The following is an 11,191-nucleotide window of genomic DNA, read 5'->3' as shown; positions in this document are numbered from 1 at the left end:
AACATTAGTGTAACAAGGTAGAAGCCGCAATCAGTCTTTGGCGGTGACTTTTATATAACCTTTATTTATGCCGTTAAAAAAAAATAATTTTTTAATTCCATATATAGCCCCTTTGTAAACGCTGTTCACCGAAGTCTATTTACCAACATAGATATTACACATAAAAAATACAGGCAAACATTGGAAATGTTTTTGGCAGGCAATCACTTTTTGGCACAACACCTGTTGCATGACAGCCACGGGAAGCTGACGGGTAAAGAGATCGGTTGTTATCGGATTACGTCGTGGAAATTGTTTAAGCCATGTTTCCGAAGTAACAAAGAGCCGATGGATGGCCTATAAGATTGCTAAACAAGGGGGAGGGTGCATCCGACCTCCTCGGCTGTAATTGGTCCAGCCCAGAGTCGATCATGACCAATTGGCCAATCCAACACCTTTCATTATTTATACCCTTCCAAAAAAAAATAAAAAAATCGATCTGTCCATAAAAACAAAAAATCGCCAGCGGCCCACCGGGCAAATGCCCGGTATGCCCGATGGCCAGTCCAGCTATGCCTGGTGGTGATGAAAAAGAGAAACACATCTCATCATTTACTAACACATCTCTGCGTCTGTATCGAAGGAGAATTTGAAATCAAATGTCTTGCAGTAGAAGTTTACTTATTTGAATGAAAATCCCTAAAAAAAACATGATGATTTCATCCTAACACCTCCCAGGTCACCAGCCTAAGACCAATTTTAAATAAAAGGAACAACAAGATGAAAGGTTTTTGGTTTTCCAAAAAAGCTATGAGTGTCTAAAAAGAGTTGACGAAAACCATAACCCTAGATCTGGTGGATATGAAGAAGCATAGAACCAAAAGATATTAAGATCTTTAGATTAAGACCAAACATCCAAATTTCTTCAAATGTCCAACAGAAATGATTCGGATATTTAGAATTGAACCAGACTCTACACAGAGTTCATATTTATGGTGCCAGCTGGGATAGACTAGAGCCAATGAGGGACTCGTGACTTAAAAATTTAAAGATAAACTTAAACCCCAACAGTTGTTCAAAGGCCCCCTGTTGGTTGAACCAGCAGCTTACTGAAAAGTAAACTGGAACAAAAATATAAAGAGATTTCACACTTGCAGCTAATTTGGGCGGGGTCTCTGGTGGCTGACGGGGCTCTGTATCAGCTAAATTTAGGGTTTTATCTCAAATCAAACTTACTTCAGGGCTCTAGTAGAATCCTGAAAGCAAAAATCAGGGAGCATGTACTTAAATATTTAAACCAGAGCCTAAAACCCCAAAGCTGTTCAAAGGCCCCCCGTCGGCTGAAGCAGCCCTTTGTATTCATTTTCTAGGCAGTTAAAGCTTACCTAATTCTGGGCCTTTTAAAGGGTCTGAAGGCAAATTCTTGGATATTTAATTTGGAGCTACAGTCTGAAGAGATTTAATATTTGTAGTTCATGTCAACGAGCTCCTGGGGTGTGGGAGCCAATGAATCTACCTAGTTTGTATTGCTTTCTTGAATCATCCTTAGTTTGGGGTCCTCAGAAGATTCTGGTGGCAAAAATCAGAGAGTATGTCTTTAAATATTCAAATCAGGAGAGTTCACAGCTTGGGTCTGTTGGAGGGCCCCCTGGTGGACGAGTGGGCCCAGCACAGCCACTTATTGCACTTATACCTCGGGCATCCAGGCAGGCGCTGCTCGTTTGTTTGTTCTGCCCTTGATTTTTCGCTTTTCATCTTTTGTTTCATGTGTTGCGTTCATTTAGAACTTCAAAGGGAATGCATATAGCTTCTGGAGCGTGCCTGACTCAATTACTTCTTACACATAAATGAATCATGCATCGTGGAGCTGACGGGAGCCGTGGGCAGAGGTCAGCAGTCCGGCCGCTACCTTCACCTCACACCAGCCCTGCAAACAGGGACTGTCCCACCAGCACGTCCAGCAGGTTTTGTTTGAAATGTGTTGATGTCTCACACTTTGATTGGTCTGTGAAGGTCAGTGATACATCTGATAGGTCAACTGGACTCCAAGGTGGGCTGCTTCTCAGGGATTTTAAAAACAGAGCCGGTGCCACAGGTGGAGCCGCAGGGCATGAGCGCACCATCCAGAGGCGGTGACCTCTGAGGGGCCCGTGGAGCGGGTAGGGGGCCGGCTGGGAGAGCTCTTTGATGGAGTCCACGTACTCCTCCATGGTGTGAGAGGAGCAGTCCGGGTCTCCTTCTTCTGTGTCGCTCTCCTGCATTTCACTGATGGTAGGAAGTCTGTCCACAGCGGAGCGCAGCCATCTGGACTTCATCCTGCAGAGGAAGGCGGCACCTTTAATGGAGGAGAGCGAAAACTTTACCACCACAGGATAAAATCTGAATAGAGCCACAAAACACACACAAGCCTTACGGAGATGACCATCAACATTAGTAATAGTTTAAATCATTTTAGCATCCATGGCTATGCTTGTTGGCTTTTTATTGTTTCAAACTTTAACTTTGTTGCATTTATGAAATTGCCGTTTTCACTGAAAACAAATTAGCGCATTTGGGCTGATTGTAAAACACAGCACCTGTGAGACTATCGAGAAAGGTCTGGATGCAGCCACTGTGGAGCTCCACAGTAGGCAGAAACACATGACCTCTAAAGTAGGCGGAGACAGGTCACCGCAGGCGGAGACATGTGACATAGATACGATGGAAACCGCGCAAATGGATCGTAAAGGCTGGGACAGAGTCATTCATATAGATGCCTCATGGCTGAGTGGCCGGTAGGGCTGCACGATTAATCGTTAGAAAATCGCAATCTCGATTCATACTTATGTGCGATCTCATTTCCAAATGACAACGATTTAAAAAAAAAAAAAAAGGCGACGACGATTGTACCGCAGTTTAATCCGGGACGTAATCTGCATGAAAACAAGCGCTTACTCTTCCTGCTCAACAAATGACAAGGGCGGAGCCTTATACCACGTGATACAGAAGCTGTGCCGTGTGATGCTAAAATTAGCAGGGAAAAAACAACGGAGAGCACGTCAGGGATGACGAGAAAGTGACAGGAGAAAATACGTCCCGGTCAACCACCCAAACATCAATAACGGGAACCTTATACAGCGCTTCCCTATACACGTCGAACTCCCGCAGGCACAAAGAAATTACGGAGGCTGTTACTTATCACCTGACCAAAGATATGGCTCCATCAACACTGTGCAAAACGAGGGATTTAGGAAAATGATCAACACCCTAGACAAACGCTACACAGTGCCGTCCCGCAACTATTTTTCTATTGTTGCACTACCTGCTCTATACACGCAGCGTCGAGCAACGGTGGAGACGGAATTTCAAGCAGTACAACATTTTGCAGCAACAACAAAATGTGAGACATTTGTTGTTTTTATGTTTATTTATTGTTTTTATGTTCAGTCTCAACTGTTACGAAGTTGATGTGCAGTTAATAAGTGCAATAAATATTTATACTGGAAAAGAAAATCGTGAGAGAATCGTGATCTCAATTCTAAGCAAAAAAAATCGTGATTCTCATTTTATGCAAAATCGTGCCGCCCTAGTGGCCGGCCTGAATTCGAATCCGACCTGTGGCTCTTTGCCACATGTGTTACCTGCTCTCACTCCCTCTACTTTCCTGTCACTCTTCACTGTACTCTTTCAAATAAAACCATAAAAATGGAAAAAAACAGAACCATAACCCCTAACCATACTGTGGAGGTCACATGTTTCTGCCAACTGTGGAGCTCCATTTGCTCTTGCGTGTGTCTTACATTTATTTTTACTTCCTGTGTCTCGTTATCCCTTGATTGTTTGCACCTGTTTGTTTACCCACCTGTCCCACTTTGCCCCAATGGGGCCCTTTGCGTATTCACAGCCTCAGTCCTCTCTTTGTCCTGGTTGCTTTGTACTGTTGCTCTCCGCTGTGCGCTCGCTGTCAGTTAAAGGATTATTTTACTGTTTCTCTGGCTTGAGTTTCACTTTTGTTCATGAACACTTATCAGCCAAAGATAAACAGCTGGCTTTTGTTTTGACTCGGCTTCCCCCTGCGTCTGCATTTGGCTGCGCACTTCCACACATTCCAAACACGACAAAGTCTCTTCTGTGCAGAAAAATCAAATAAAAAGTCTCTTATTTCAACTTGATTTGGGACTGAAGTCCAGCTGCAGATAAAGCAGATCGATGTGTCAGCAGCATTGGCACTTTTGATTTATTTTCCTCATAGCTCTGGAGCTCACGACCTCTCGTGTTTACATCCATGCTAACCACGACTGTTGACATTCAGCTACGTCAAGTGGATGAGGATCAGCCGAGAAACATGGATAAAAGTGTAGAGAATTCAAAGGATCACTTGAAGCAGTGATTAGCTGAATAACTGAAAGGCTTATCTGTGTTTCCTGTCGAAGCTACGAGGAGCCACTGGAGATGGGAGCTGCAGGGTCGTGACCCCTGCTTGAATGTTTCTGCTGTGAGTATGAAGCCGCGGAGGTCAAGAGGTTTTTGGACAACTGTTATCTGTCCTCGATAATCCTGACCACCTGCTGCATCACTTACTGGATGGGCAGCGGGAAAACTTCCTGGCAAATGATTCACCTCCGCCACCGTGACACCAGCACAGGAAGTCTGTCATACATCATGCGATACGACTTCCAAGCAAATCACATCTGCCCTCTCGTTCATGTCGCCCCTGCCGTGTCGCTGCGCTTAACGCTCAGAGTACGCTCTGTGGTACTGAGTCCCTCTAATGTCACATGACATTTACCGGGCTTTACTACAATCACTCAGCCGTTTGAGCGTCATTACTTTCAAAAAGTCACTTTATTGTATTTCAACATTTACACAAATTTTTTATTCTATGTAAAAAAAAAAAAATCACTTGGGGATGGGGGAGGTTTAATCTGCTGAGCTCCTTTATTTTTATGTCTCTCTTTGGCTACATTCACACTGCAGGCGAAAGCGCATCAAATCTGACTTTTCTGACCCTATGCGACCCATATCCATCATGGTGTGACAGTGTGAACGGCACAAATCCGATATTTCAAATCCGATCTGGGTCACTTTCATATGTGGTGCTGAATCCGATACATATCTGATGTTTTAGAAAGCGACTGCTGCATTAAATCCGTCTTTTATGTCACTGACACAAGACAGACGCCAATTATCAGCGCCGGAGAAGACAAACGAGAAAGCATGGCGGCGGAAACTGGAGACGGAGCGAGTCAATGGACAAAAACGGAGGTTTTGGACTTGATTAGCATATGGGAAGACAATTCTATTCAAGCTAATCGACTCCGTGTCCATATATACCTCTGCACGGAGGTAGCAGCCACTGCTCTACACAAGGCCATTGTTAAAGCACGGGCTCTTTGTCTCAGTGTCCTTCTTTCTCTAATTAATTTGTCAAAATTCTGTCGGTGCACAAATTGATAGACTGCTGCAACAACACCTACTCGCTCTGTGGCCGCCATTTTTTCTTCTGTAAACAGAGCGTGTTGTGACGTGTGTGGGCCGCTTTGAGGGCCGTGAACCGTTCACACTAGAGCGCGTTTGCTGTCACATTTTATTTGTAGTGTGAACAAGTGGACAAAAAAATCAGATTTGATCATAAAATGGAATTGAGCATTAAGACCTGCAGTGTGAACGTAGCTTTAGTTTTCACATCAGTTTTTCTACATTTAATACGTTGATATATAGTTAATAGAGGTGGGAATCACCATACATCCCACGATACGATATTATTGCAATTTTTAAAAATATTTTGCGATATTCAGATTCTGTACATAAAGGTAAACTTTATCAATATTCATTTTCTCTAATATCAAAGTCTCACACTCAGTCTTTCTCTCATTTCAGTTTTATTGTTGACAAACTGAACGGTTTGTATTACAGTCTAGTTCAACTTAACTGAATCAACCATCTGGTACAATTATAGCTATTCTGAACTATGCAGTTTATGAAAACTATGCAGCCCCTTCAGCAACTGAAGAATTTGAAAGTAAATTAAAACAAAATATAATTTTACATGAAATAAAAAAGTTTTAAACTTAATTAAAATAAAACATGTCTTAAATTAAAATAAGTAAACTGTCATGTTTATTGCTGCCAAAAACAAGTTAAACACATTTGGACAGTGAAGGAATGTCAGGATTCTTGCTCAGAAAAAGGATCAACATGCTCTGAAGTCAGAGCATGTTGATCCTTTTTGTAACAAAATATCGATTTCTGCTGTCCCTGTATCCATACATTATTGGCAAACAAAATATCACGATACTACACAGTATCAATTTTTTTCCCCACCCCTAATAGTTCAGATGTATTAATATAAGAATCATGGGAAGTTTTGGGGTAAAAGCTGGGCTGATATGACGAGACTCACAGAATCAACATCTGAAATGTAATTTCAGTTCAATATTGACAGAATGAAAATAGGAATAAAACCTAAAAAGATTTTAGGTGAGAAATTGTTGTTTTTGCCTTACTTGGATTTAAACTGTTCTTTGCTTTACCTGCACTTTCCTGATTGTTTCTCTGGTTCCTGTTTCCAACATAAACAGCCACATTAGAACAATTACATAAAATTCTGGCAAGCAGTAAAACCAGACGGATTTCTCTGGAAACAACACAGACTCACAGACTCAGCTAAGTAAATCCTCGTGTGTAATCGATACTACCACATACTTCCAAGGAAGTTATTTGGAAGTAGGCTTCCAGTATGGACACATAAGCAGTGTTTCAGGACTGCAGCCAAGACGAATGATGATAAACGCCCACGTTTTACTGGAAAACACACACACTGACCTGTGATATGTCCTGATGGATTTTGTCCTTTATCTTCACTTTTTTTTCTGCACTTTTCCTCCTGTCTGTTTTCACCACGTTACGCCAGCAGAAGTCTGTGGCTGTCAGCGTGTAGACGACATGTTGCGGGGACATGGAGGTGTGATTCTGTAAGTGCTGTCGGAGGATAAGCCGGGCCAGGGGAGCTTTTATAATGCTTTAAGCAGCCAGGCTCAGAGAGCCAATTATAGCAGTGAGAGCATGGAGAGAGAGTGAGAGGGTGGATGTAGGCTGTGATGGACTGCGGGACAATCAAGTGATGGATGTTGTTATTTCACATCCACACAGCTGATGGATTTGCTGGTACTGAACTACAGCCTCAACCAATCAATAAAGTCAATAAAATCGATAAAATCAAACAAACTCTGAGAGCCAAACACTCACTGCTCCATTTCTCCTCTTACAGACAGCGAGCGAGGAAACATGAAGTGTGTGTGTGTGTGTGTGTGTGTGTAATTTTATGTCAAGTAATTTAATTTGTATAAATTAATAGAACAGTTGTGGTCAGATGCATTTGACTCAAATACATTTGTTTTGTGTATATATACATCCTGTATACAACTATGATATTTATTCTTTGCTGTAATGTAATTATACACACACACACACACACACACACACACACACACACACACACACACACACACAGTTTACAATATATATGTATATATATATATATTAGAGAGAGAGAGAGAGAGAAATAATAAATAAATATGTATTTATTCTATAAATAAAATATTTATAATATATTCGTGTCTGTTTATTTATTTATTTCTACTTAAATATATTTTTTCCATTAATAATTATTTAAATACTTTATTTGGCTTTAATTGATACATTTAGAATTATACAATTTTCATGTTTTGAATTATTTGTAAAAAAAATTATTATTTATATATATAATATTAAAATATATTTATCGATCTACATATTTGTTTATGTCACTGAATGAGCAGCATGACAGCGCTGTATGCACAGTAAAAGTAACTGTACTGGAACTAATACAGCTTCTTTCTACTTAAGCTGAGCACTTTCTCTCTCTCTTACACACACACACACACACACACACACACACACACACACACACACACACACACACACACAGCATATTTGATATGTTTTCTGCACTCTGCTGTCAAGAAAACGTGAGTCATGAGGTATTCTGTTTAAATCTTTGTATTTGGGTTTGTCTTTGAAAACACTGACTCTGATTAAGTGTGTGAATGAGTGGATGTGTAAAGCGCTTTGGGGTCCTTAGGCACTAGTAAAGCGCTATACAAATACAGCCCATTTACCGTTAATACAGGAATATGACGTCTGTGTAACAGAGATGAAAGAAAGCTACACGTCCTAACTTGTCTGTAAACTGTCATAGTTCTCTTCTGGGGGGAGCTGTGATGCTTTGTGTACAGTCTCTGCGTACCTGTCAGTGCTTTCGTAAACGTGTCCATTGTGTCTCGTCAGCAGTGCAGAACCACACATCGCTGCTGGCAGCCCGACTCGTTCCCACCAAACCGCTGCATTGTTCTGATGTTGGTCACGCTGAGGTTTTACCTTCTGTCTGCTTCCACAACAGCCTTAACAAGACCACAAGATGCACACATGATGGAGTCAACATGATGAGTCATACTAGCGCAGAGCGTGCAGAAGACTTGCAGAGTCTCCACCAGATCAAAGTGTGAAGCAGCCAAAGGGTCGACCTGACCTGACGAGTCTGCACGACAACGAGGTGAAAGTGAAGTAATATAAACTGACGTGAGGACATCTGACACTTTCTGTTTTTGTGCTGCAGGCTTAGAATCAGGACATGCAAACATGGATACGAAGAACTCAGCACGATGTTCAGACAGACCTGCACAGCACAAACCTGGTCTCTATACACAGTTCTTCCATTTATAACAGCTGCGTATAAAAACTCACCTGCTGAATTTGTATTAGAGCTGAAGGTTTGCATTTCGAGGGGCGTGGCCTCTTTGCTTGACTGGTGCATATGGACACAGGCAGCTGCAGCTGCTTGCTGTCTGCTAGGCTTCACCTCAGCTAAAAGGTCATTGAACTGAACCTCTCAGCAGTGTTTGTGCTGTTGGGGCTTTTTTAATTAAATGATGTAATGCAAGTTGGTGCAGCAGCCAAAAAGATAACATTGACACTTGCTGCCTGCAGCTTTTGTTGGACGTAGCCGATACAGGCTATGAGCTTGCATCCTCTCCCCGAGCCTGAGTGAGTTTTCTCTGGGTGCTCTGTCTTCCTCCCACATCCATGTTCGGTGAACTGGTGATTATAAACTGGCTTCATGTGTGTGTCAAATAAAATTGAAAAACTACTGAATTTATGTGGGTAAATGTGGCCTGTGGTTTGAAGCTCTTTTAGCAGTTAGTAAGACTAGAAAACTTAAAGAAAAAAAAAAAGCCAGTTCATTTAGATTGTTTCAAGCAGGAGAGTGCAGGGTTTTCCAAAATACAAACAGCATGTATCCATGCATTTTCACAGAGAGGGGTCCTATCTCAGCTGTTCATCTGCTGCAGGGAAAGAAAGACAACCTATGACTAATTTAGAATAACCAGCTAATCTAACAAGTACGTCTTTGGACTGGGGGAAGAAGTGAGTGAGCCCTCACGGGCAGTGTTGGGGAGTAATGTATTTAAAATACAAAATATGAGTAACTGTATCCCGTGACGCTCTCTCTCTGCAACTGTGTTTTTCCTGGGTGAGAGAGCGCCTTTTGTTTTGGTGTTGTGCTAAGCTAATAGGCAGAATGCTACAGGTATAGCTCTAAAGAATGTAGCATCATGGGCAGTGTAGTCCGTGCTGCAGGGAGAATGGACTGCCATACCTGTTATGTGTCTGTGAGCGAGGGAGGGAGAAAAAAGGAGAGTGGAAAACTACGAGCTGTCATTGAGCAGAAACGGGAGCTGGAAGCATGTAAATATAATAATAACCACTGCAGCCAAGAAGAGAGCCTGAGGAGCCCAGCTGTAAGTAAGCTATTAAGACTCGACTGTACACCGTGTTCGTGTTTTCCTCTGAAACAATAAGTTCCGTTGGAGCAGCCTTTCAATGCCTCTCTCTGTCTAAAACTTGACCCAGACAACAAAGTAAAGCTATTTTTCGGCTACGAGCCCAACACGAACCCACCGTATTAGCCAGAGGTCCCTTTACTACGGTTCGGAGCCGCGGACCTTCAGTAACAGTAATAAATCACAGCAATAGTACATTCATGTAGTTGTAAACAGCATGATAATATATTAAGTAATCCAAAGTATTCAGAATACGTTACTCTCATTGAGTAACGTAACGGAATACGTTACAGAATACATTTTGGGGCATGTAATCTGTAATCTGTAATGGAATACATTTTAAAAGTAACCTTCCCAACACTGCTCACGGGCACGGGGACACGATAACTCCGTACTGAGAGGCCACAGCGAACCCAAGATCTTTGTGCTGTGAGGCAACGGTGCTAACAGCTGTGCCCTTTGTCAAATAGTTTCCCATGAAAAACAAATAATGTTTTTTTTGCTTGAAATTCCCATCCACAACTTCAAGATGCATGCCTACTATAAAGTGGTGTGACTAGTTACTGGAAAGCAGCTTGGCTGTGCACTGAGCTCCTTGGGTACAAACAGATTGTTAAACATGTTTTTGACCATTCATCCGCCCAGCAGCGACCTCATCTTTGAAGCGCCTCACTGAGACACTTTGTTGGTTTTTGCTTTCACTTTTCTGTTTGTTCAGGCACCAAAGATGTTTCCTCAGTGAGGAGAGCTGTTCAGACAAGCCAGCACACTCATGCAGTTTGGCCTGAAAACAGCAACTGTTACAGGAACATTTTAAATCCTTCTAATATTAAAACTGAATTCTTGTGAATGTGAAAATATTTACTTACACAATTTGTCTTAACGCATATTGAATAAAAATATGCTTGTATTTATATAATGCTTATCAGTCTCACTGACCAATCAAAGTGCTCTATACTGTCAGTCAAATTCACCCATGTTGCGCAACACTCAAGTCTGTGCACTTTATATATCGCACATCCAAACCACATCCAAGCTACAGCTGATTGATCCAGTATGCATGTTTGTGGTCTGTGGAAAGAAACCAGTAAAACCCACACAGATAACATACAAAGTCCACAAAGGCCTCAGGAAAGCTGAAACCAGAGACTGTATATAAAAGCTCCATATAGCCACAGAGATGCCACCCAAGTTTTTGGACTCTACGCTTTGAAGCTCAGATGTTGGTTTTTTGGTTGCCATCATGTTTTTGTTTTGTGGAACCAGAAGTGATCATATTTAGATGAAAGGTTGAAGCGCATAGTTATTAGTGGCTGGCTAGCTTATTTAGTTATCTGTATCCATAAACTATA

At 41.8% G+C, this 11,191-nt stretch overlaps 1 protein-coding gene across 1 annotated transcript; it reads right to left on the bottom strand.

Annotated features, from left to right (window-relative positions):
* Positions 1-1,550: 1,550 nt before the first annotated feature.
* LOC148102631 (uncharacterized) lies at positions 1,551-2,294 on the bottom strand. Its single transcript, XM_087842641.1, has one exon. The coding sequence runs from the start codon at positions 2,292-2,294 to the stop codon at positions 1,896-1,898; it is 399 nt and encodes a 132-aa protein (XP_087698767.1). The 3' UTR covers positions 1,551-1,895.
* Between the last annotated feature and the right edge of the window lie 8,897 nt (positions 2,295-11,191).

This window comes from Neolamprologus brichardi, chromosome 6 (genome assembly GCF_056152115.1).
Source record: "Neolamprologus brichardi isolate AB-2024 chromosome 6, ASM5615211v1, whole genome shotgun sequence".
Taxonomy (NCBI): Eukaryota; Metazoa; Chordata; class Actinopteri; order Cichliformes; family Cichlidae; genus Neolamprologus; species Neolamprologus brichardi.
The sequence above is the reverse complement of the archived record's forward strand: the minus strand, read 5'-3'. Positions and strand labels throughout refer to the sequence as shown.